Raw genomic sequence first — 27,386 nt, forward strand, 5'->3', positions numbered from 1 at the left:
AACATGGTAAGATTAAAGAGATCATGTCACCCACCATAATCATACAAGAAGAAAATCTGGCCATTAAGAGCTGAATTTATGTATCTGTTCCTAAACCCTCCTCCCAGATTTCTGATCAGATATTTTGAAAACAAACCTCACAAATAAAAAAAAAAGAGAGAGAGACATACACTAAAGTAATCAATAAGGCCAATAGAAACCATAACCCTGTGACAGAAAACAGAACTCTGAAAAAACACCAAGTTAGATCCAAATCCTCTCAGACAGATCCGCAGCTGTGAGGGTACAATGAACAATCTTGGACTCTGTGGATGAGACACTCGAGATAATTCAGAAATACAACAATTCTGTATGCCTCTATCATCAGGCTAAAGAGTGATTTAAAAATCTTTAGCGCAACATGCCTTTTCCCACCTAATAAAAACTGTAAATTAGAAAGTAAATACCAGCATTCTAACAATGCCAGTGACACTGATGTTATTAAATCTGTTCTAAAACAATCTCAGCTGCAACTCTGCCAAATTTGGCGCAACAGAACTGAAGCACAACAAATGCTACATCCATTTTAATCCTAGTGGTAGGCGGCCTCTTCACCGTATGTGCTTGGCAGCCTTTCAAAAATGGCGGCCGGCTGCCTTTTAATAACAGAAACAGCCCGGGGTGGGAAGGGTTAATCGTCACAGACACTCCAATAAGCTGCATATCGACAAATTTGGCAGAATTTCATGGAAAAAAAAAAAAAAAAAAAAGCTTGCTTTTGTATATATATATTTTTGTGTTTAAGCAAGCAAACAAATGCTTGCCAGTTTGAATTATTGCAGTGTTGAGTTCAGTATTCTAAAAGCGAGCAGTACGTGTGCATTGCTTTAATTGTGGCCGGTAAACCTTTCCAAAATATGACTTTAATACCGTAAAAAATAAAACTAAACATCCTGAACATAAGCTGTCTTTCTTTTCTAAAAACTGCTGCTTATCAAAGTGCATAATGTTCCAGTTAATGACCTCATCTGCTCCAGTTTTAGCATTGCAATACATAACTGTAGACAAATGGCAAATGACCTTGCCTAGCTTCATGCTATATACTTTAGTGAATATATATTAAATTGACTATATAACAGCATCATAAATGAATGAGTTCTAATCTCTTACAATGATATATTTTTTTTTCCTGTCTCCATTTTTTGCTCCTTCATCATCACACAACATCAACAATTGAGATGAATGGCTGATTTCACTGCATGTTAGTTAAAAAAAAAAAAGAAAAAAGAAACAAGTTAATGCTAATGTAGCACAATAGAATCCAGTATGTCTTGTCAGTCCCATAGTGACGGTGCTTTCTTGTGGCAGCTGCAGTCCAGTCCACTTCAGTTAAATCCGAGCTCCACCAAATCCAACTTAAAGGGTAAGCGTTTGTTTCGTTTTGTGCACGCAGTTGTCTCTTCTTCATTTTCCTTCCTCCTTCCATTCATTCTACATAGTGATATAGGTCCATATGAAAATTGAATTTGGTATGTAAAAGTCTCTGTTCTTTTGTCATTTCACTGATTGTTTGAATATCAGTGTTTGCTTTCATGCTGCACGCTGCTTCCTGTAAACCAGCAGACACCCACAGGAAAAGCAATGGAAGTCCGTGCCAGGTAATGATTCCTAGTTATCAAATAAGCTTTAGAGTTTTTTTTTTTTTTAAGGAAAAAGAAAGGGACCAATTACAAATGTGGAATGCACTGCAGAAGAATTGAAGGGGTGTAAAGGTAAAATGGGGCTGTAGCTCTAACTGTTATCCTTAAAGATAATACAGATCATGTGGACCAGCAATAAGAGAGAGGTCATTGGATGTAAAAAACAAAAAAAAATATTGAAGTCAGTGTGGTTAAGGTCAAAGGTCACAGATAGCTCTCCACTCGTTCCCATGGCTGCATTTCTGTGAAGAAGCCCTCACACAGGCCAAAACCCTGATCCAGAGTCAGAGGAATAGCCTGTGCCTCTTCTTTAATCTCCTCCCACGGCTGCAGTATCGCCTCTTCTGGCTGCTCCGGGAAGAGCATGGAGGGCTCGTCAAAATGCTGCAGCTGCTGGTGGTGGTGGTGGTGGTGGTGGCTCTGGAGCAAGTGATCTGGGTCCAGTTGCTGCTGTTGCTGTGGATCCGTGTGAGGCACGTGGAGCTCTCCCATGCTGACGGTACACTCCATGGAAGCAGCACTTAGGTCCATGTAGTTGTAGGACTGGTGATGGAGGTTCGTGTGCTGGCTCTGACCCATAATGTCTGCTCCTCCACACCACCTCCCCTGCCTCCCCTGCCCAGAAAGCTCCATCTCACAGCCCAGGGAGCTCAGCGCCGTGTTGATGTCGAGATCTTCAAAGGTGCTACAGTTACCACTGAGAACGTCATCAAACACAGAGGACAGGTCAAAGTCCCCTCTCAGGATGTCTGCTTTGTTGGCTTCTGTGGCTAACAGAGGAGACTCTGTGGCCCTCATCACCTTGTTGCTGTTTTTCAAGGGCAGGTGCTTTCGTTTGCCGCCCATCCCCTGGTACGTGCAGCCATTTTGGGCAGTGTGATAACCCTGAACTAGTTTGCTTTGTCTGTGGGTGCCACTGCTGCTGTTGCTATTGCTGTAGTGACTGGCAGACATCCTCCTGCGTTTGAAGATGCCATTGACAAACATGTCAGCATACTGAGGATCAATCTGCCAGAAGCCTCCCTTCCCTGGCTCGTCCTTCTGTCTGGGGACCTTCTTGAAACACTTGTTGAGGGACAGGTTGTGACGAATCGAGTTCTGTAACACACACAAACAAAACCAGATTCAACACAGACCCAGTGGCTCAGAGCAAATTTAAGTCAGTCATGCAAAAACTGAAAAATGCCACTTTGAGAGGGAGATGGGCAGGTGGGTGTTGGGGGTATTGTTGTTGTTTGTATAGGGAAGCAAATGTACCTAATGAGGCTTTCTAGTAACAGGCAGCTCTGCGCATTTCAAACATGATCAGCTGTGCTTAGCTGCCATCTCTCTCAGGAGCCCTCATTAACACACACGCACACACACGCACACACAGATTGGAGTGCTTTCTCCACCCCATCACCATTCCCTTCAGACAAAAACCCTGCAAGAGCACTCTCTAGGAGGATGGAAATTTCAGATGGATTAAAAACACTTGTCATGGAACTCATCAAAGGCAGAAATGAGACACTAATCCTGCAGGGGGGGGGGGGGGGGGGGGGGGGGGGGGTCTTCTGAGGTTTTCAAATGCTCCAGTATTTTATGCATGTTATAATATAACTTTTCTGCACACTGATAAAGAAAAGGCCTTGTCTGATGCCCTGTGGCCTAAATATGTGCTGTATGGTGGTGACACTGGAGTCAGTTGCTCACCCTTCTCTCCCTCACTTCACCATTTAGCAGATTCATAAATAATAGAAGACGAGTTATCCGGTCTCGGTTACCTGCCAGCTGGGCTCCGCGTGTCTGTAGTAGCAGAAATTCTCTGTTATCCAGTTATAAATGGTGGAAAGAGTCACTTTGGGCTGCTTGCTGGCCTGCATGGCCATGCAGATGAGAGAGGCGTAGGAATAGGGCGGTTTGACTTTCGGGTTGGTCTTGTAGTCAACCTCCACCGGCGGGCTTGGCTGAATCGGGATCTGTGGGTAGCCGGATGTGGGATGTGCACCACTGGAAAATCGCGGAGCCGCCGCGGTGGAGTCGCTGCCAGAGGTGACGGGGCTTCCGAGGTACAGAGGCATCCCGGTGGCAGCGGTGTCCCCGGCTGGAGGGCTGGAAGGAGAATCGGTGCCAGGTCCGGGAAAGCCGAGGCGTCTGATGAAGAAGTGCTGCTGCGAGGACGGACACCCGGGTCCAGTGCCGCTGGGACGCTCCGGGTCTGCGCTGAGGATGGAGAAATTCTGGAGCCAGTGGAGGCTGGTGAGGCTGTCGTCAAGCGGGACAGATTCAGACCCAGTGACATGATCCTCCGGGTAAGCCGCCAGCCATCTCTCCTTAAACTTGTTGGCGATGTCGGGGCTCGTCAAAACCGGCATCCTGACTTTGTACGCGCGGCAGAGGCTGAAGAAGGTAAAGGGGTCCTTAAACTGACATTTAAAGTTCAGTGCTGGTTTAAGGCAAGAGGAAAAGTAAACGAAAAGAACACAAACACGGTTAAGCAAATGAATCAAATCATCACATGAAGGTGTTAAATGAATGATCAGAGATGAAATGTTTGTTCATAACATCCAATGCAATAAATATGCTCAATACAGATCCCACAGATTGCTAAAGGTGCCCAATTCACCTACCTCCGACGAAGCCTCGCTGGATGAGATGCTCTGTGTGCACCTGTTGCAGTCCGTCTCTGCCTCTCCTCTCCAAGGACTCAGCGGCGCATCCACTCTCTGCGCAACAAGTGCGGCGGGGGAGGGCGAAGCGCATCCAGAGGCAGAAGACAGGCGGCACTTAAGACAGATCCATGGCGATTCAGGCGAGCCGGGCTGCTACTCATCCAAACGCTCGGCTCTGCTGGAGTGTCTGTGGGAGGTTAAGACGTGAGAATGCGTAAATGTTGTAAAATAAGTCCCTTAAAAAGCTCGAGGGACTTCCCACTATCCCTTTAAATGCGCGCGCGCGCGCGCGCGCGCGTGTGTGTGTGTGTGTGTGTGTGTGTGTGTGGGAGGGGGGGTCGGATTTCTGATTGGTTGGCCATATATCCTTGCATCTCTCTCTTTTACTTCAGGTTTATCTTTCTCTCTCTCTCTCTCCCTATGAAGAAGGGCTCAGTAATGACTGTTAAACGTCAGGGTTGGGTGCACGCAGACTGCGGTGAAATAGGGCCAGTGTTGTCGTCTCTTGTTTGTCTTTATTCCCGGAAACAGACTAAATTGTGGCCCCTGCTCGCGCCTCACACAAGCGTCCCCGCTGGCGCGGAAAAATGCGCGCCACAGGTCCCGCTTGCAGTTCGCACCTGTAAAAAAAAAAAAGAAAGAAAGAAAAAAAAAGCAGCTCACTTTAACTGGTAAGCTACTGGTAAGATACTGTTGTCCCCCCGAGCCCAAATTGGATCTGGTTTTATTCAGCCTTCAAGTCTTGGCCATGCCTGAATCATACCGCAACGGTTTGATTTATGGTATCCACTCAGTGTCTTATCGGGGTATTAACTGAACTCATTGTCAGACAAAAATAAATAAATGAATGGTTGTTATTCTGCCAGATTTGCCCTCCAGGGCGTTTAAAACGTTTTCAAAAGACTACTAAAAAAATATGCCCAAAATACTTGTAATACTTTAATCAAGTGGCGATACAAAACAGCAGCAGATCAATGGTCCGCAAGGTAATAAAAATGCCAAAAGAAAAGAAGTAATATTAAGAAAAGTGAGACGAATGTCTAATAAATACAATTTAATCAGTGGCTGTATAGGGTTCATAAATGTGGCTTCATATCTCACCCCAAAACACTCTGACACCTGGAAAGCTCAAAGTCTTCCACACATTTTTAGTCATTGATCATTTAATAATCTTTTAATCACTTAATATTTATGTAACTCAGGGTCATGCTGAGTGAAGTGCTGGAACACAACCATTCGTATGCATACATATGTTTAAAGTAAGGTGCACTGTGAATGATTAAAAATTTATGCATATCTGTGTATGTGCTGCACATTCTACACAGGTTAAAACATTACAAACCAACGTTATTCAACTGTACGCAGAAGAGCCGCTTTGAATGATGAGGAAACACTGCCTCCCCGTGGATTAACCCTGCATTGCGGCTACAAACCAACTACAAACAGAAAGGAAGGAAGAAAACACTGAACACTTGTTGGGATATACTTGAGTAGGTTTTTGTTTTGTTTTGTCTTTAATACACAGGCTTATGGGGGATCCTAGAGACACCCCCCCCCCCCCCCCCCCCCCCCCCCCCCCCCCCCCCCCCACACACACACACACACACACACACGCACACACACATCCCCCAACCAAGACTTATTTTACTAGCACATCTGCAGGAAGCTTGAACATTTGGAGTCCAGAGGCTGACAAGAGCTGCCTTTTTTATCTCAGGGCCACTTACTCTACAAAGCTTCGACAGCGTGGTTGCATCCCTTCAAGGCAAGCCTGATTTCTAAAATGTTTCCAGGTTTATTTAGGATCTTGACAAAGGGCTTGCTGGTGAGACAGGCAAATGTTTGTACAGCTGTCCTTATTGTTGCTGCAATTCCCACTGTCCTTCAGCAGAACCAAAGCACACATCTTACGGGCTAAACAAGATGCAGAAGGTTGGTAATAATTCTCTGAATTTAAATCCGTTACTGTAAAACAACAATGTAACACACTTTGTTTTTTTATAGCCGAGGATCATCTGAACTTGAGATTATGTCAACATAGCACATGGTTTAGTTTAGCAGAAAGATGGGCACCTTGAACCATGTTCCAGGAAGTGGATGGGACTGACTGACGTGGGTCTAAAAGACTTTGTTTTCTTTAAAACTGCAGGTCTTCCTGTGTCCTTAAAGGGGATCTGTTGTCCTTTATTACCCCTCAGCTTAAAACAGCTGATGGGGTTTTCTTGTCACCCCGTTGGGTGGGGGGGCTCCAACTTTCAACTTTTGTGACCACGATAACTGTTCAAATTCACACCATTGATGCAGCTACTAAAAATATTGGACAGGTTCCAATCTCAGCAACCTTGACCTGAAGGGAAAGGTCAGAGGTCAAGTTTTCTGAAAACCTTGTGAATGCAATAACTGGAGAAAGATGTCACCTAGGGTTTTCAAATTGATGGTATAGATGCCTCTATACAGAAAGTTACAGTATTCTTAGGGCTTTAAATTCATTATGATTTTAGCATTTCTTATTCCCTGTTCTTACTGAGCCACTTGCTTTCGAATTGATATGGTGAATAAATATATATATATATATATATATATATATATATATATATATATATATATATATATATATATATATATATATATATAATATATATATATATATATATATATATATATATATATATATATATATATATATATATATATATATAGTGGGCCTTAGAGCAGCCCTTCTGAGGCCACCATAAGATAAATAAGGATTATTTAGAATAGAATAGAATAGAATAGAATGCCTTTATTGTCATTATACAGGATGTACAATGAGATTGAGATTTAGAAGTGTGAGTCACAAAAACATTCCAACAGTCTAAGAATGATCTCAATACTGTTGCTGCACTTTAACTTCAAAGTTTTTCTTTGGCCGGCAGGTGTCTCTGTTTCCACTCTTTGCCCTATCAAACGGCCACAGCTGCTGCAAACCACTGACAAATGTTTACAGTTTACACTTACCCAGAATTCCGAGCGATCCGTGTGATATCAGAAGACTAATTTTACACACAGTCTGCACTAAATCTGCTGTTTTAAAAGTATGCTGCCTTCACTCAACTCTAATCCGCCCACGTATTCGTACATGAACAATCATGTTCTTTATCTTTGACTTATATGCTGAACGCAAACCCAGCAGGGGTATTTCCACGGTTATTTAATTGGCACAGTGTAAAACCCTAATCTATTGTTTATTCATTGTTACGGAAACCGCGACTTGTCCGCATTCTTCTATTGTCTCAAATTCATTGTTTAGCGATACCCTCATTACTGAGGTCATTTATAACTACTGAATAAATGTGTCTTTAATAAATACATGTGCTTTTAAATGGATTAAAAACACATACTATCCTATTTATTAAAACGTGAAATGTCACGCATTATCTAAACTGTTGGCACGTCCTTGGGCAAGCAAAAAAAAGGGGGGAATTTGCCCTGCAACGCACCAACGTAAACAGACCGCTATTTCAACAAAGGAGAAATGGGGATGCGAAAGGCTGTAGTACCGCCGCAGTCCGCACTGACAAGCTGCGGCACTGATATGATACACACGGTGAGGGGCAGGTTTGTGAGAAACTGTTCGGAGCAGACACGACGCTGTTCACCCACGGCTGTCGGCTGTCCCTAATTTAACTCGGAGCGATGTAATTGGCGATGGTGGATTTGTTTACCATATTTGGCGAGGTAGTGACACAACGAGCCTGGGAATTGGACGAGAGCGGCCGTCATTCACAAAAAGTCTGCCTTCTGGAGCTTTACAAACAAAGCAAGTGCTCGTGGGATTTGTAGTCCAAAACAAAGCCATTCCGAGATTCCTTCGGTGAGGGGTTAACCCTCCCCTTGCAGCGAATTTAATACCACAAGTGTGCTGTGTTTTGTGATACTTTTACAATTGCGAACTATTTTTGTTTAATGTACACGTAAGTGTCAAAAATTAACCCACACAACACGGATAAACACACGCCGAAACGAGACCCTTCCCTTGCGGCATACAAGTCCCACCGGCGGTGCTCGTACCCGATTGGCTGCGTTCTCCTGTCAATCACGTCATGTTTCTGCCACTACCGCTCCTACAGTAAATATTTGTGTTTGCTCAACCGGCTGTAATGGTGGACGACTGAGGCAGAGGAACGGAATACAACTCGAGTGAAGAAAGAGGAAAACGGTCGAAAGTCTGCTTCAGAGCCAGCCGCCGCGAGTAGGACACGGGCTTCGTCGAAAATGGATGAACTCAAACATCAAGTCATGATTAACCAGTTCGTCCTGACGGCGGGTTGTGCGGCAGACCAGGCGAAGCAGCTTTTGCAAGCGGCACATTGGCAGTTCGAGGTAAAGGAGGAAAAAGAAAATAAAGCTTGAGGGCTTTAACAGTTAGCCACACGGCTAATGTTTATATCTGACCGCTAGTTTTCACTTAAGCGTCCCTGCCTACCTCACGCTGTATTTTAAATTTTTTAAATTTATTTTTTTATTCTATTTTTTTTAATATTCAATACAAAACAAAGCATTAGTGTTAGCTCAGCGCCCCCTTTTAAAACGGTGGCCACTTTCACACCATAACTTTGGCTGTATTCAAAGTAGATCCATCTGTGCTTTAGCTAAAGTAAATCAGTTGGGAGTAGACAGTAACGCAGTACAGCTATCCTATTAGACCTCACTCTAGATTAAATACTATAATCCGATACATGACAGCAGTGAACAGGCGAGGCCAGAGTACTGTTACGCAATAAAGATGACCGCCGTGCTGTATCGACTAGCCTATAAAGGAGTACTTTGATACATTATAGTCTCGTCTGCGCTCAGTCGGCTATAGATTAAGATATACTTTTATTTTTTTTTCCTCACTGCACGCTTTTTGTATTGTGTCATAAAACGTGCAGTGCTACATAAGTGGCCCAGTAGCTGTGTTTCTTGCCCCTGTGTGACAGTTTAAAATCACAAAACAATGTCATTTATTTTCTGTGTTTCGTTTTAGACTGCCCTCAGTGCCTTTTTCCAAGAAACAAATATTCCATATGGCCATCATCATCAAATGGTGAGTGTGAGGAGGAGGAGGGCTTGCTTATAATCCACTTTATATATATATATATATATATATATATACAAACATGTGTATACTCTTCATTTTTCTGTTTATTAAATGAAACCAAATTTGTTTAGGCTGGTGTTTCTTTAAGGCTACCTGTTTTGCTGTTTTGGGTGGGATGGGGGGCAGGGGAACAGCCCTTATAGGCCGAGAGATATGATGTTGTACTAACAATAACAAAGCACATGTCGGCCATGTTGTGAGCTTCCAGAAATAAACACACTAGCAGGCATGCAGCAGCAGCTACGCACACAAGCACGCACAAGGAGAGAGAGAGAGAGAGAGAGAATGGGAGACTGTGTGTGTGTGTGTGTGTGTGTACATAAAGGAGGAACAGGAGGAGATTGTTGAATGTTGGATAAGAAACACCTCATTTTTCATTGTATTAACTGAGGTGCATGACGGAAGGAAGGGCCTCTGTTTCTGAGTAAGAGGGGAAAAAAACTCTTTCCAGGAAGACAGCTGCCTCTCTCAAATAGACCCTCGTGCTGCTGCATTTGCAGTCTATAATTCACCCGTTTTTTTTTTCCCCCCTCATTGGATTGTAGCTGCCACCCCCAACGCAGGCACATTGTAGGGGGAGACGAATCAGAGCAGAGTAAATTGGAAGGCGTTTGTGCTGTGAGAGACTCTGTACACACACAGACAGGGGTTGAATATTATGAAACATGAGCAGTATTTGGGCTTTTAGCAAGCAGTGCTCTTTGGCAGCATAGGAGCCTTTGTTTGCAGCTGGCATGCATGGCAGCATCCAGCAACAGCTGCCCGCTGGAAGAGCCTGACATGGATGTGAGGGGATTTTGGACAAAATTGTCCACCATTACATCTTCCCATTCTAACAAAGCTCCCTCTCTGTTTGCGAGGCAAAGTCAGTTATTACGCAGCTGATCGTTTTAGCATTGTGTTTCTTATAAGAGAAAGAGATTGGGATAAAAGAGGATTTGATTTTTATTGCATTGTGTTTGAGTGTGTGTTTGTACATTTAGATGCTTTTGGGTAGAAACTGTTCAAATTGAATTCAATCTTTTTTTTAACAAAAAAAAAAAAATTAGTATTTTTGTAAGAAAGGAAGACAGGGCCTCCTTTATCATCCAATCACTCAATAAGAGAATATCAGTCCTCCATTTAGCTCATGAAATGTCTCACTTTAATTTGCAAGTAAACACTTTGCCAAGAGCTGCCCTGCGCTCAGCTGCCAAACGGGGCTGAGCGTGCTGCAGAGACCGGATCACAAAAGTCAGAATGCAGATCTCACCTATGTGTGTCTGTCTGTTATTGTTATAGACATGATCTTGCATAATCACTGGTTCACGCCCCCCCCCCCCCCTTTTTTTTTTTTTTTTTTTTTTTGCATGTGTGTGTCTGTTTGTGCTTGCGTACTTTTCATACACGGATTTTCTATTTTGTGCATGCACAGCGTGGGTGTTTTGTGTGAGTCACAACAGTACTACAGCAGGGCAGCGTGTCCAACCTTCCTGCAGCTTATTGTGCTACAGTGTTCGTTGGTATACGGATCTAATCCACTTTGCTCTCACTCCTAACTCCCGCACTCTTTCTCTCTCTCGCTCTTCCATGCTGTCTCTCTTCAGCCAGATTCATGTTTTAAATGTGGCCCCATCAGTGTTTTATGTTGCAATACAAATGGAAGCCTTAAACCATGCACAGGCATGCATTTCTTGGCAGCAGGGCATGTCGGGACGTCATGTAGGTCAGTTAGTTTATGGATACCATTCAGTGAACTGGTTTATGCCATTGTTTTCGGGGCCCAAAGATAATGTGTGAGCCTGAATGAGGTTTTGCAAGTCATGTTCCTATCTAAATTTGGCACCCTGGAATAGAAATCACTCTTGGTTCAAAATTGCTGTTGTTTAAGAAATGCATTTTATCTCTAAACAAATGCTGGCCAATGAGGATGATGTGATTTGTAAGCTAGCTCCAGCCTAATTTTATTTATCTGTGCTTTGGTAATGAATCATTTGTGCGTTCTGTGTCAGAGGTTTGTAACCCATATCAGATATCAAATAGTGAGGTTAGTGGGCCGTTCAGCAGTACAGTCTTGTGTAATGCTGTGAATGCTGGAGGATTTAGCTAACGCTTCTGTCATTATAATTTCCTTTTACTCACTCATGGGAGGGCCTGTGTGTTGGTGTATCATGTTAAAGAGCTACAATTTCTGCACAGACATTTGTTTACCTCCTGTTTGTGTCTGCATACATTGTGTACTCTGTGAGTCATACAGCAGCCACACGTGGATGCTGTTTGGAGAAGTTTGTCCATTCATCTGTGTTGTTTGAATGAAGTCATCAAAGCTTGCACCTATTCCACTGTGAACGACCAGGCCCTAATCACAGTCCAACCTGCTCTGTGTTTTATGTAACCTCCCAGTCTACTCCCAGATTTCTAATCCAAATACACACAGACACACACCCTGTCCATACAAACAGTGCAGCCACATCACATTCCTACAGGATGCAATGCTTGCACTGACCCAAAATGGACCCTTTCACATAGAACAGAGGCAAGTCTTGCTACGAACACGGCACCCTGGCGCTCAGTCTTCATGCCTCCATCCCTCACTATGTTGTTTTTTTCCAGAACCAAAACATCAGATTCTAGAAATCATTTAGCCATTCGTGTTTCCTGCTTGAGGATTTCATAACCTCTTTTCAGCAGCCCTAGAACAGCATATCAGCGTGTTTCCTTCACACTTGGAACACATGTTTTCTGGGTTGTATGTCTGCTGCTTCAGGCTGTTTTGATTCTAATTCCTCTTGCCAAATGTTATGCCCATTTTGTTATCATATGTATTTAAGAGATGTCCCAAGCTTATTTTTAAGGCATTTTGGAGGTTTAAAATCTAATTCATTGTATATTTTATCATATTAAAAATTTGCCCTGTCAGCGGACAGAAATCCTCTCCCATTCTGTCATCCCCTCTCATAACAGTAATTGACAGAAAATGATTGGTCCTTTGTGAAAAAAACACTTGAAATGATTTCATGGGAAAAGTGTACATGAGCAATTCTAAGAAAAACCTCATCATCATTTCAGTCATCATGGTTTTTGATTAATGTCGTCTAGACAGTGTAACTGCCTGACTCCATGTGGTTCTTTGTGTGTCTTTGTAGGGCAAACAGTGATCCTGTGTGTTCACACTAGTATCACTGTTTTCCATGATTAATATTTCTACATGTGGGGCACACACACACACAGCCACAATAAAGTGAATGAATCCTCATGTGACCACAGATGAGGAAGTAGCTCAACAGGATGACTTCCACATGTGACCCCATCATGTGACTAAGCCAGGACGCAAACTGACTAAGCCACAAAGCCTGGTTTACATGTGTATAGTTTCAGTCAGTCGCTGCCGTTAAAGAAAGTCTAGTGAGGTCCTGATGTGGCAACAGTGAAATCAGGGCTGTGGTGTTGAAAAGCATGTTGTCTTTAGTGGGTCAGGGCAATAAAAAAAAAAACATGCTCTTCAGGAAATATTTCACCCTCTTTCCCCTTTTGAATCGCATCTAAAGTCGCTTACATCACGACAGTCTTCTGTTCAAAAAGCAAAGAAGCCCTGGTTTTGTGGATAGGGGTTTGTCTCTTTCCTGTTGGTTTATATGAGCACAATGGCTGAATATAAGCACTAAGTTGCCTTCAAACATAATCATTCAGAGACCTTTAATCCTGCTCCTAAAAACGACCCATTCTGGTCTACACACTGGCAACACAACACAGCCAAAAACAATGAGCTACATGATTTGAATGATCACATTTTTATTGTGCTCTAATTGCCTTTTGTTACAGGCATCACACACAAGGTGGGTGAAGCAGATTTTATGAAGGGCAACGTTCAGCTCCGACTGGCTGGGTGCAGTGATGTAGAAGAACAGTCTGGAGCACTGCTGGGCAGTGATAAAAGTAGGCGTGAGGTTTTTTAAAGGCTGTTTCCCAGCAATATGAACACTCAGCAGGAGAAAGGAGGAGGGTTTGGTGTGGGATTGTGTGTTTGAGGAGGTGTTTTTTTTTTTTTTTTGGTAACTACAAACACTTGGTTTTGGTGTCTGGGTGTGGCTTTAAAAACAGATTTTTAGAAATCCAAACTTTTCTCATCCATGTAAGAGCTAATTCCTGAGAAGTGTGTGGTGTGCTCATGCAGAAGACCAGAGGTATAATTACCTCCATAAATCATTATGTGACAACACGGACGAATGTCTGCTCCCATTTCTCTCTCAGTATGTCAGCCTTTATCCGTTCATCAGTAAGGCTAATCAAAGTTTATAAAAGATGCTTGGACTGTTTCTTTAATGCCAGTGAGGAATGAATGAAAACAAGCAATGCTGGGTGTTCAGCTTTGGGCTGAAATGGGGAAATAGCAGGGCAATGCCACGTATTTGGGTGGAAGATATAACTGAATTAACACAAAGCTGCTTTGTGTCTATGCCACAATCAAAACAAGGTGTCCTCTGTCCTGCTACAGACATTACTTACAGAAGTTTATCAAGTGTAAATCCAGTGTATTTGTTCCCAGTGTTTTGTGATTTCATGTGTGCATGCACTGTAATCCCATGGGTGTGCATGCATCAGAGTGTCTCAGATTGCAGAGTTAATCGTGTCTAGATCTGCTAATGTTGTTAATGCATGTGCATGCATCTGTGTGTGTGTGTGTGTGTGTGTGTGTGTGTGTGTGTGTGTGTGTGTGTGTGTGTGTGTGTGTGTGTGTGTGTGTGTGAGAGTGTGTGAGAGAGAGAGTCTGTAGCCATACATCTCACATAGCCATGCCAAGCACCTAACCACATCTGAAGAGGCTTGGCCTGTGCTCTGCATGTTCCAGCATGTTGCCCTGCATGTTTCCAGGAGAACAACTTCCCAGAACCCTTACCACACACGCACGCACACATGTGCACAGCTACACACACCCAAACACACAGGAACTTTGGCTCAAGGGACTCAGGGAATGGGAATCCATGTGGGACGGCTGCGAGGACCAGATGTGTTTATGAGCGGTCGAGTTAGGTTGGGTTTCACTGATTCTAAGAGTCACAGGGTACGCTTGTAGGCACACACACACAGAGGTTAGGCATATGGCTGAGGAAACACAAGCAGCACATGGGAGCCTTGTCTGTTGAATGAAGGCAGTGTTGTCACACTGTTGGCCCTGTTTTGCTCAGGTGGCTGTAGTGCTGCAGTTAGGCTCAGGTCAGCTGATTCTCGGCCCGGCTCGCTGGTATTTAGTCGTGCTATTCCTGCACTGTCCTGGTTTGGCCCGGCCACATCCATCCCTTTCCTGCTCTCAATATTAGTATATTTAATACATTTAAACAAACATTTAATACCACTATTGGTATATTAGTGAAATTTTGGTATAATTTGTATATTTGTCACATATTTATTTACCCGTAAGTGCTTGTGTTTTTTAATATACATATACATACTGGTTTTACAGTATTTTTTTTTTCTTATTTTCTTGATTAAGTTTTATAGGGAAAGGCATTGAACTGCGGCAGCTGCTACATTTTCATCATGTTCTGTTTGACGACAATTAAAGCTTTCTATTCTATTCTTTCCTGACTCACATTCATGACCTTCTGATTCATCACCAGTCTGTGTTTGGCTTCTTAGTTTAAGCTACTAGCTACCAGTCTTGTATTTAACTGAAAATTGAGAAAAAATGATGGTGATTGATTCACAGTAATTTAATGCATTATTTTTAGGATAAAACAAGTTGGTAACATTGTGAACAGGCATTTTGAATGGAATAAATATATATATATATATATATATATATATATATATATATATATATATATATATATATATATATATATATATATATATATAATCTCCATAAGGTCATAGTTTTTCATACTGAAGTGTAATTGTGATTGCTCTCTCACAATGACCTTTGGCCTCATTTTCTTTGCCAAACTCCTTTTTCTAGATGTGAGTATGCTACTGAACACCTATTGTTAGCCTGTTAGCCACTGTTGTGAGCAGTGCCGTGTGTGCAGCTGGTCTCACAAAACGCCCTCAGTCCCAGTTCTCCTTTATTTGTATTTCTCTTACTGTCGTTGCTTCACTCTGCTTTGTTTCTCTTTCTCATTCTCCTTCCTTATTTAACAGCATCATAACACACACCAAAACAGAGCACAGCTGAGCTAATGATCAACTGAATTTCTCTGGAGCACATTCCAGCCGGACCTGTGTGTGTGTGTGTGTGTGTGTGTGTGTGTGTGTGTGTGTGTGTGTGTGTGTGTGTGTGTGTGTGTGGGTATTTGTGTATGTGTGTACACAATATTAACTCGCACACGTATGTTCAAAGACTCAGTGGGACTCAGCTGCCAGAAAATGAGGGGTCGTAGGTGAGGAAGGGAGGCGATGGCCACTTGAAACGTTAAGCCACACCTGTTTGCTTCCTTTATTTAGTTCAAGAAACAAACATCTAGATCTGATGTCCAGCCACTAACAGAAACCCCAACTGTCACCTCATTGTTGGTAAGCTGTGTGCCAGCATGATAAAACACAGACAAGTTGCTTGTCTGGTTTAGGTTGCTGCAATAGTGTTGATACGGTGATGCAAACTCTCGTCAAACCTCAAGTAGTAAAATAATCTAAGCTTTCTCTGCACAATTTGGAGAGGATGCTGACCAATGAATGGATGGAAATCCAGTCGTTTAACGTTGTTCCACTGCGTGCGAGCAGCACCTGAAGTTTCAGTATGCTTTGAGAAGCATTTGTAGGAGCATCATCAATTTGTCAGTGCAAACAGCCGTTTTGTTTGTTTGTTTGGTGGTTTCATAAGACGGATGATTCCAAATAGGCAAATCCTCAGTTTAGACAAGGAGTCTACAGGTATTTTTAAAGGTGAAAAAAAACTGTTAGTTTAAGCCCTTTTAATGAATTAAAAATGCTATTTATTTATCATAGGGCTTTTCCATTAATACAAAATTATCTTTAACATTTGTACAAACATGAACAAAACAGCTTTATATTTACTGATTTAGCATCAGAATCAAAAGAAACATATTTTAAAACCTCCATTTATTTAATCTTCTTAATAACTGCATTGGGATCCAACTACAGAGTTGCAGCTTGAGAACAAAAAGGAGTACTAGACTACATAAGAACACTCCCTATTTAAACATTTAGCAGGCAGGCAGGCAGAATCATGTACTCTTAATGCAGCAGTGAGCTATTCAGCATTTCCTGCTTTATTCTTGCTGTCCTTCTCTTTCCATTTTGTTTTAGCTTTGTATAGCCAGAACTCGTCCTACTGCCATTAGCCTTTTAGCTATTTCTTCCCTCAGAATTTGTCTTCTTTGTGGCCTATAAATGGGAAAATTTATGTTGATCCATCTGTTTTTGTTTATGGTCTGCAATGCCAAATTACAAGTAACTCAGGCTTTGAATATCTGTAATTAAATGAACTCAAATATATATTTGCTAAATTGGACATAGTTTTGATAAATTGTCATCTGTTGAGGTTACCAACTGTTTAAAAGCATGCTATAGTCAACACTAATTCCAGCTCCCAGGCTGCACTCTTTGCCAGTAGTTTAATAAATTAAGGAGGCATTTCATGCCATGTTGTTCTTGGCTTTCAAGTTATAAATACTTCATGTCAGAGATTAATATCCATCCTCTTTTGCAGTAGTGTGCGAGACCTCTCACACTACTGCAGTGTTTCTCAGACTGGACACAAATGTTCATTGCTTGTGTTGCTAGTTTTAAAACAGCATTTTCCCTTACAAGTCCATACAAACACAACACAATAAAAGTGAATTTTTCACAAAGCATACACATGCCTCCAAACTTGTGTAATGTAAATAAAACTAAGACTAGTCCTGACCTGGTGTTGCTGGGAATTGCACATCTTCCCACACATCCAGCACCTTAGCGCACTCGTGCACATCTTGCTATTTTCTTTTAAACCTTATCAGTATTTAGGGAAGATTACGCTTCTGCAGGCCTATACCCCTCAACTGCCTATTTATTATCTTTAACTGTAAGCTGTTAAACGGCTTTACCGGAACAGTTGAATTAAGGTTAAGCACCTTTTCATAATGGCATTGTTTGAATACAAGCAGGGAGACCCATGAACACTGAATAAGATGCTCTCAAAAATGAGTTTGATGGGAGCATGTTGCGTGGCTTGTCATGAGAATCAAAATGATTCAAGGAATCCTACACAAATGTTTGTGAACTTTTGAAAAGGAAGCTAAATTTAGCATACATCTGTGTAAATGTTTGAGCAGCAGCCTCGAGTCAAAATATAGCTACTTGCACAGAGTATTTCCCAAAGGTTTAGGTGCTATTTCAGGCAGCAGGTAGTATGTGGACATGCATGTGAAAAGAGACACTTCTGCATTCCTAAATGAGTTAAGTTTAAGGTGCTCCTCTAAAAGTTAAAGCCAAACCCTTGTTGACAACTAAATTGCAGTTTAATGTTGTCACCTGTTTCTCCAGTGAAGTTCTGATCATCCACCATCTCAGATTGTAGCTGTGATGGTAGTCCTTGTTGCAGCCTCGGTGAATTTGGTGCAGCTGCACGTGAACCAGTTCTCCGTCTCCTTGGAGTGGCCCTCGAGCTCACAGTGGATCTTCAGACCAGAAGATGGGTTACCTTCATCAGCTGCAGTCCAAGGTGGCTTGCAAAAAAAAAAAAAAAAAAAGAGACTCAGTGGAGATCAAGTACTCTTGAGTTGTAGGTCTACTCCAGTGTCTCCCCCCTAAGTTGAGAGTGCTAGGAAAACCTGCACTCCCAGAAGGCATTACAGACAGATGTCTGAACCACTTCAACTGACTTCTTTTGATGCAGTGGAGCAGTGACTCTACTTCAAGTTCACTCCAGATGTCACCAATAGAAAAAAAATATCAGAATTTATTGAAGTACAGTTTAGGCTGCACTTCATTGCCCTCATTAAGATAAGGTTCTGTTTTTTACGTTGAGGCCTTCTGTTATTTTAAAAGCACGCAGACTTGTAGTGAAATACCACTTTTTGACTGTGAAATTAAACACTCGTTGACACAATATATTCATAAATCCTTATCTAGTGTAAATGTAGGAAGTTGCCTAAAAACAAAAACTCCATTAAAACTCATTTTTTGGGGCATGATGCACTCAGAAGCAGTTTGTTTTTAGGGTAGAACTGTGTTCACATTTATGGAAAAGAGTATTTCAGCTGAGAGGATTTAGATGTCAGCCCTCATGATTCTTGTGTGTCCCAGATCTTTGCTGCAAGAGCTGACTTAGAATGTGTGAACTGTATGCAACAGGTCGTAGACAGAAGGGAAAAGGGAGATGTGAAGAGGGAAGTGAGAAAGAGAGGGAGGGGAGAGAAAACGGATATGTCATAGGCTTGCACAAATATTCACTTCAGAGGAAATGATTGAGAAAAAGAAACTAGGATTATATTTTCTGTCTTACTGTCTGTATAGAGGCTTTAGTGTGGTTTCCCAGCAGTTGATCTTCCATATTTAAATATCTCTGTATGTGTATGCTCATGTTTGAATGAAATTAGTTGGAAGTTTGTTGGACTTGTATGTGTCACATTTTCTCATCAAGGGAGAGTTTATTTGTCTGTTAGATTAATGGAAACAAACAGATCACATTTCATCCATTGCAAAAATTTGGCTTCAAATCACTCAGCTGCATGGAAAAATCTAGAGAGCCTGAAACAGGCTGTGTGTGGAGAAAGGTAAATGCGACATGGAGGTGGTCAATTAGGGTCGTGACTCACAAAATGTAACCAGACCCTCTGCACAGCTTTGCAAGAGGATAGGCACTTCCCAGCTTCCAGCCTGCCTTGCATGGCACACACACTCTCTGGATATTACTGAGGAATGTCTTTGGTTAGACTGGAAATAACTTCAGCTCATCTGTGTTTCTGGCCACACACACAAAGGGAGGAGGTTTACGTAGCTTCAGCACAGACTCGAGCCGGGCGTCTTGAGAGCGGTCGCTGCTAGTAAGCCATACGTTTGTCCTCAAACAGTCTTGAAGAGAGAGTGGACAGGGCCGGGCTGCTGTGACCACAGTCTGCCTCGGTCCTGTCCCATCAACAGGAGATCTGTACTGCTTCCTCATAACAACCATCCCCATGGCAACCTCTTTCTGTTGGCTGTGTTTTGAACACAAACTGCTTCTCGCTGTCTGTTATTCCCCCGTCTCTCCATCTGTATATCTGCTACCAATATCAGACCTCTGTGCTGTAGCACTTTTTTGTGTTACATGCTGCTACTTTCACTTATATACACACAGTCTGCTGCCTTGAAGGTTGACACTTTAATGCAACAGTAACATGTGCTTGTTTCTAAACATTGGCTGTCTGAACAGATTTGACTTGGGTGAATAAGAGCTAGTATGTTACTCTTTTTTTTTTTATTTTTTTTATTTTTGTTGCTAAATCTTTTTCCTAGTTTGTTAACCAGCTATCAACTCATTCAAATAGAAGTTTGAGGTCTCTTAGCAGGTTTACCTCACCACACCTCTCACCTCTTAACTAAATGTTGTGTATACCCCATGAGCATCTATGTTTCTGCTTGCTTTCTTAGATCTTAAGTAACCAGTTCCATAACCAAGCCATTCTAGTGCTTGCATGGTTCCTCGCGCAGCTGCAAACCCCTGTGCAGACACACTTTAAATCAGCGTACGTGTACATATGTAGCATACAGCAGGAGCAAGCAGCTCCTTCACAAAGAAAATACATTTTGGCTAATCCCTTATTTTCCAAGGGATTGATCCATGTATTCATTTGGCACAGGTTTTATGCTGCATGCACTTTATGAGGCAATGCCCCTGTTTATCCAGGGTTTGGGAACAGATAGGGGGAGCATGATGATTTGTGTCTCTTCACGATCTCGAACTGAGGATTTTTTTGCATGTAGGGTGATTGTGTTAACCACTACCCGATGAAGCCAATGAACTGATATCTGAATAGTTACATCAGCAGGCACTGATTTGAGCAATTATTTTGACACATCAGTGCATCTAAATTGTTTCATTTTAATCATTGCAAAGACAAAAAATGCTCTCTTGTAAGAGAATGTAAAAATGCTCTTATAAGAGAGAAACGGTTCTTTGATGCAGATGTATATCATGTCAGACACAGCTCAAAAGGCCCAAAAAGTTTTGCAGATCATTTTATAATCAGATTCAGACAATAAAGCTGACTGGAAAACAGAGGTGTGTGAATTTTTCTTTTCAGTTAAAATATTTATTCACCTTTTGTTCCATTTTTTTTAATCATTTTTTTTCTTCATAGTTCTTATAGTTTGTAAGAGCACATGCTCTCTTTGTTTGCTTAGAAATAATGCAGTTAGTTTTTCAAGGACCAACTGGATTTGAACCCTGGCCTGAAGACAACAGTCTCAGCAGGCCTTGCAGTGTTAGTGTGTCCTTGAGTTAAACTGCTACTTAATACACATAAAGAGAAAACACACATTAACTTGTTGCCTTGGTACACTTAAACTGAGCCATGCCTTTAATCTCTGTAGGAAGTGTGAGTTTTTACCTCTGCAAGTGGCAGATCTGGTTTTTCTGCTCTAATACTGCACACCTAAAGCATTCTAATATGATGTGGTATATCCTAAACTGTGTTTCATTTGTTTTGGTATGGAAAACTTCTGTATATATGTATGAGATTATGTGTTTCACTGTAACAATAGCGATACTGACAGGTCTGGGCACTGCTGAAGCTTTTGTCAGTGTGAAGGTGTTTAATAACCAGGCAAATCCAAACTCAGACATCCTGGTAGAGAAGACAGCTGCTGTGTTTTTGAACCAGATCCTCATCCCTGTGGGTCGATACCGTCTGCGTCCCTGACTCCGTCCAAGGTCTCCAGCAAAGACAAGACGCGATGTTCGAGTTTTCCTCCCGTGTTTCCTGTTGTGTCTTCTGATAAAGGATAAAATAAATATGTGATGGTGAAATGTACAGTCATATTTTGAACTGCAGGCATATATTTATACCTGCTTATCATTGTATGTGTTTATGGATGAGTAAGTCAGTTACAAAGGTCTCAGCAGACAAGCTGAAAGGTCGTGTGTCAGCATTTTACTCCTCATTTTCCATTCGTGGGCCGCAGGAAGAGAGGCATTGTTTTGTACCTGAGTTCTCTTACTCATCATGAGGTTTAAGAAATCCAGGCAGCACAGGAAGGATCACAGGGGTCACTTCAGCATTCCAGGGTGTCTCTTTACTGCAGGAAGCAGCCTCAGAGACATGAGCCAGCGTTTCCTGTCAGAACAGTGGACACGCTCACCTTTCATAATGGCGTGCCTCTCTGAGAACCTCTGGCTCGGTTTGGCCCGGCCGAGCCTGGCCCCAGACTTGTGTATTCGCAGGAGTAACCTGCAAGCTGCAGCACTTTTGGGGGGCAAGGTGGTTTGATTACAGTCCTCAGGGGAAGAATGGTGTTCCCGTCACTGTCTTTTTTTTTTTTCCCCCTTTCCCCTCTGAAGGCTGCTTGTGTGCCAAGGCCGTGTGTCACAGTCTGAACATGCTGGGTGGTGGAGCCGAGGGTTGATTAGATACCACAGGTCAGCCTGAGTTCTGGTCATCAGCAAGGAAAATGTTTTCCAGCTTTTATCCCCTCTTCAGCTTGTTAACTTTTTCTTTTGTTTTGTCTGATATCCATGTGTCACTGCAGCTGTTACTCCTCATGGCTGAATCATGGAGTCTGTGACTCTCCGTTCTGGGAAACTAACTTCTAAAACAAACAACCTAGCTGTTAAATGTGAAAGAGTAGAAGAAAGTGTAGAACAAAAAAAGCTTTGAGGATGCTTATGGGAAAATGTAAGTTTTGTAATCAAAGTTCACGTAACAGCTTGTAGAATCAAACATGAAAAGAGGACAAAAGATGTTTAAAGCTGGTTTGAAGGATGGTCACATGGTTCCTAGTGTATATCAAATAGTAATTTTCCTTGAGATGCCCATCCCGAGTCAGTCATACAAAAAAAAAAGATGTTATATAATGCTGGTCCTTGGTGTTGCCAAGCTGTTTTCTTCCATTGTTTAGGCCTGGTGATTTAGGGTTATATTGTCAAGTAGACGCTTGCCCTGCCCTGTCAGCCCAGGCTCTTATTTTTAGGTGGCATGTCTCCTGTCTAAACAGAGCTCCACCTTTGCTTCTCCTGAGGAATACAGTATGTTGTTGTTTTTCCGGTCATAAACGGAGGCAGGGACGTTGAGGAGGAAGCAGGTCATGGAGCAGTGTGTGTGAAGTGGTGTTAGTGTGGATGATAAAGGCTTTCTATTTTGGATTTGCCAAACATGCTGTTTACATGGCCTGGTAGCTGCAAGCTGGTTGGCACACGGGTGCATTGTGTGTGTGCTCTGGGTGGCCACTGAAACGGCTCTTGTGGCAATAAAACAATAACAGTGCTGGCACAGAGGAGGGTCAGAGCTCAGGGGTATAATAAAGTCAGGGAGACTGTGTGTGTGTGTGTGTGTGTGTGTGTCTGTGTGTGTCTGTCTGTGTCTGTGGGGGGGTTATCTTTTATATTAAGGTATATTGTAGCAAACAGTTTTTTTTTTATTAGCACCTATAAATGTATTTACAGGTTTTAGTGGGGTATTTAAGTTATTTTTTTAAGGCATTAATAATGATTTTAAAAGAGCCTATATGCTACTAATATATGTGTTAATAAGCAACTAGTCAGTAGTGATTATGTGTACTTTAAAGGGGAGCTGTTATGTTTTTCCCTTACTTGAAAGAGGTCAGCATGTTTACTGTGAGCCAAAAGCTCAGCTTCTCTAAACTCTGTTTCAGACATTTTTTTTCCCTTGTTAAGTCTCTGTGACATCAGACAGAGGAGATATTCTTAATATGGTGTTCTCAGGCAACCAGCTCTGGCTCAGAGCACAGAAACCGCTCCAACCTGCTGTTCAATCCTTATGTTTGTGAGGGGAAGCCAATCAGAAGAAAGTTGCCATAATGGGAAACAGAGATGGTTTGTTTCAGACAGTGGAAGAACTGAAGGGCCTGCACTAGGGCCCAGTAGAATCACGAAGAAGGCCATACTAAAGATGAAACGGATGTGGACCTAAACAGCAGATTGTTATGTTATCATTAGGACCCTCTGCAGGAAGCAGAGTGTGGCTGGGATTCCCCTAAATTCCCCTTCAGTTATGTAAAGCAGTCTGCCTCTCTGGGAGGAATAACTGCCTTTAAAAACTTTCAAAGGTTTATTTTTATGTACATTTCTAGAAAAATGTACAGTATGTGCTTATTTTTATTAACTGTAACTGGCATGTGTAGCTAAAGTTTTCTCCACCACAGCTACACTGGTGTATAGTGAACTGAGTACACAAGGGTTTAGGTATCATTCAGTTATAGTACAAGAGGGAACCCCCCACCCCCACCCCACCCCCTTTTTGGTGGTGGTTTGCAGTGGAAGAAATCATTAGACACAATGAGGAAATACCAATTTCACTGAAAGTAGTGGTAATAAAACAAAGGTTATGGAGTCACAAGACAAACCGTATCATTATCTAAGCAGACTAAACCACAGCTTTTATAGAATCAAGTGATTATTTCTTCAATCATGGCCTGTAGGACATTAGAGGGTACTGATATCACTAAGATACGTATTTTCAAGTTACTGTCAGGAACTTGAAAATACGTAAGAACACAAGCACCGATTTACATGTGAGAGGCAGGGGTGGTGCTTTCTCAGTGGTTGTTGCTTTTAAATAATTGAAACTGTTTACAATCAATATTTTAGTAATACATTTTCTGTTGTTTAATTGAATGATTTATTGACTTTTAATCTCTGCTACTAATGTCAGGACAGTTTTTGCTAGCTTGGAATTGGCCTTTGTATAATGACAGAATGATACAGCAGTATGCACGTCTTCCTTTTGGTATTCAGCTACTCACACACCGGAACAGAATTTCTAAATCTGAACAACCTGCAGGCAGTCTAGGCAAATGCCACTTTGACAAACCAGAGTTATTGATGACTCTTTCTTGTGGCACCCATCAAATAAATGTCAAGTTTACTGATTTGCAGTATATACAGAGAAACTGGAAAGCTGGAAAATGACTGCAAGCAGAAGTAAATTCCTGCAAATTAAATAAACTGAGACACTGAATAAGAGTGATGATTCACATACAAACTGACACCACAGTGCCATAATTACATATATGCTTTAGCCTTTTTAAGGGTTTTTTTTTTTTTTTTTTAATACACAGATGTCTTGTAGGTTACTGCATTGCAGAACTGTGATCACAGTAGTATTGTAGTGTGATTCCCTTCCCTATTTCTTACCTCTTTAAAAAAAACAAAAACTTTACTAAATGAAACCCCATTACAAACTTTAAGGCTGTGTAGTTGCTATCTAGAGTAGAAGTGGACTCAAATAATTATTAAAACTAGATCATGTCCACTACAACACCTCAGCGAGGATGTTTTCTCCTGTTTTGGACACACATTAATCATCATTCTTCCCCTTTTCATTCTCAGATGTGCACCCCAGCCAACACACCAGCGACGCCCCCCAACTTCCCCGACGCATTGACCATGTTCTCCCGGCTGAAGGCCTCAGAGAGCTTCAACAGCAGCAGCGGCGGAAGCCCCATGGCTGCCTCCATGGCCACCTCACCTCCTCCCCCCCAGGTTGGCGGCTGGGGGGTCTCACCAAATGTACCTAATGTGCCGCAACCTCCACAGGGACTCTGGACTCAGGGGCAGCCCCCCACACAGCCCTGCCCAGCCTGGCCAACGGGAGTGAACCCGCATACGGGCGCAGAGCAGAAGGCTAGTGTAGCGATGGAGGCAGAGAGATGAAGGGCCGCATGGGACTGATGGGGGCAGGGGGGGTGAATGTGGGAAGGGTGTGGGGGGGAATAATGGGTAGAAATGTGTTTGGATTTTTCTCCCCCCCACCCCCCCAAAAAAGAACTGATGTAATGGAAAGAGAGATTCTACGCAAACCAAGAAAAACTCAACGTGGACAATTTGAAGAGGAGAAAACCAATGCAAGTGTCAGTACAGAAAATAGAAAAAAAAAAGATACGCACACACATAGTAATAAGAGAGCAACTGAGATCTTTGTTAGTTTTTCCTAAGTAAATGCATAGATAAAAGAAATATTATTGAACTTAAAAAAAAAAAGAGAGAGAAATGGGGGAGAGAAAAAAATCGTCACGCCCAAGGAATCTATGTGATGTTCAAGGACATTCAAGGCAGCAAACATCAGTTTTTCATTGAGTTTTTTTTCTTCTTTTTTTTCAATCTTTTCAGCCGGTGTTTTTCAGCCACTGGTGTTCTGTGTTTCTGCAACAGTCTTTGCTGCATGAGGAGACAGGAACTTGCAATGCAGTTTTTTTTTTTTTTTTGTTTTGTTTTTTTTTTTTAGATTGACTCAAAAACCATCACGCACTTGAGTGTGAGCGTGGACACAGTGAGAGCAGATGTTCAGTTTGTAATCAGAAATGTACACACACACACACACACACACACACACACACACACACACACACACACACTCTTTAGGGTTTTAGAGGACACACCTTCATACTATCATCCCCATCGTGAAAGGTGGGACTTTTCTTACCTCACCTGGTGGTCACCTGACTTCTTTCAGCCAATCAGGGATTCTTCTTAAACCAACTGTTGCCGCTGCAGCCGCAGGACATGTTTTTAAAGGTTTCTTCTTAAAGGCAGCAGCCACTCTGGTTTATGCTCACCGATCCTCGCTGCAATGGCTTTTCCAGACACAGTTTTAAAAACATGAACTCAGACTCCAACTGTCCACTGTATACATTTTTGTTTTTCTGGAGATTTGGTTAGTACAAAAAAAAAAAAATCATGGTTTAATATAATATTGTTTCTAATGCTAATTGTTCTGTTTTTGTTAAAGGGTTAAGGGAGGTGACTTTGAAAATGGGCGGGATTTCAGGTAGACTTTTTTTTTTTTTTTGGAAGAGAGACTCAAACGCAGCTGAAATGGCAACAGATTTTTAAAAAGACAAACACACGCACACATGACTACTCCATCTTTGTAAACCGAATTGCCACTTTGCATGATGTGTTCATAGTGTGTAACATCTTTTGTAGCAAACATACATGAGGTTGAGACACGTTTCGGGGAGAGGGGTGGACGGAGAGGTGATGGTGGGGTTCCCAAAGGTAACTGAAATGCAATAGATGTCTTGCTGTAAAGGCAGAATTGGATGAGGTGTCTTAGATGTGAGGGGAAAAAAATGGGTGAGACAGCGTTAGGAAGCCCAACATGGGCTATATGGGGACACTACAGACTACTTTGAGATATACAGTATATATAAATATATATACATACCCTCAGATACTGTACTGTGGAGGGTTTTTTTACAACATTTAGGTTTCTAGTTTTGACCAGTCTTTGGTCCATTGATACTGCTGAGGGACAGTTCAGGGATGACCCTGATATACGGCAATATTTTAAATGCAGCGTCTGCCCCTTTTTTTTAGTTGTTTGGATTATTTTTTACATTGATTAAAAATAAGAAATATTTTGAATAGCTGAGGGACTTTTGTTTTTAAAGGCTAAAAAAATTGATTTGGAAAAATAATGGCTATAATAATGAAAAAATAACAACTTCCTTTTTTTTTTTTTTTTTTTTTTTTTTTGTTATTTAGACTAAACCAATGTTTGAGTTCATCCTTTCTCCATGCTTCATACTTTATTTGGTAATATCAGAGCGTTTCTGGGTGGGCCTGTTCCTAAATGGTTTCTCATGTATGTTTCCCCCCCCTTGTATGACTGTATGAGACCATTCCCACAATATTTGTGGACTACCTGATAATTAACTTATCATTTTTGTGAACCTAAATAAATATTGTATGTCAACCTATTTGGGATGGTTTGCTTCCATGTGCGAATATTGACATGAAAGCTGGAAGAATATGACCCGTGTCATGTAAAAGTTCAACATACCCATCTTTCCGTTTTC

General features: G+C 41.9%; 2 protein-coding genes across 2 annotated transcripts; one reads left to right on the forward strand and one right to left on the reverse strand.

Moving 5' to 3' along the window:
• Positions 1 to 1,883: 1,883 nt before the first annotated feature.
• Positions 1,884 to 18,090, reverse strand: foxj1b (forkhead box J1b). Its single transcript, XM_030754765.1, has 4 exons — positions 17,901 to 18,090; positions 4,289 to 4,517; positions 3,443 to 4,104; positions 1,884 to 2,777 (listed from the first exon to the last, which is right to left on the reverse strand). The coding sequence occupies exons 2-4, from the start codon at positions 4,419 to 4,421 to the stop codon at positions 1,884 to 1,886; spliced, it is 1,689 nt and encodes a 562-aa protein (XP_030610625.1). The 5' UTR covers positions 4,422 to 4,517; positions 17,901 to 18,090.
• Positions 8,424 to 26,249, forward strand: ubald1a (UBA-like domain containing 1a). The gene is made up of 3 exons (XM_030754771.1): positions 8,424 to 8,692; positions 9,339 to 9,398; positions 24,916 to 26,249. The coding sequence occupies exons 1-3, from the start codon at positions 8,585 to 8,587 to the stop codon at positions 25,237 to 25,239; spliced, it is 492 nt and encodes a 163-aa protein (XP_030610631.1). The 5' UTR covers positions 8,424 to 8,584; the 3' UTR covers positions 25,240 to 26,249.
• Positions 26,250 to 27,386: the final 1,137 nt, after the last annotated feature.

The sequence above is a fragment of the Archocentrus centrarchus genome, chromosome 19 (genome assembly GCF_007364275.1).
Source record: "Archocentrus centrarchus isolate MPI-CPG fArcCen1 chromosome 19, fArcCen1, whole genome shotgun sequence".
In the NCBI taxonomy this organism is placed as follows: Eukaryota; Metazoa; Chordata; class Actinopteri; order Cichliformes; family Cichlidae; genus Archocentrus; species Archocentrus centrarchus.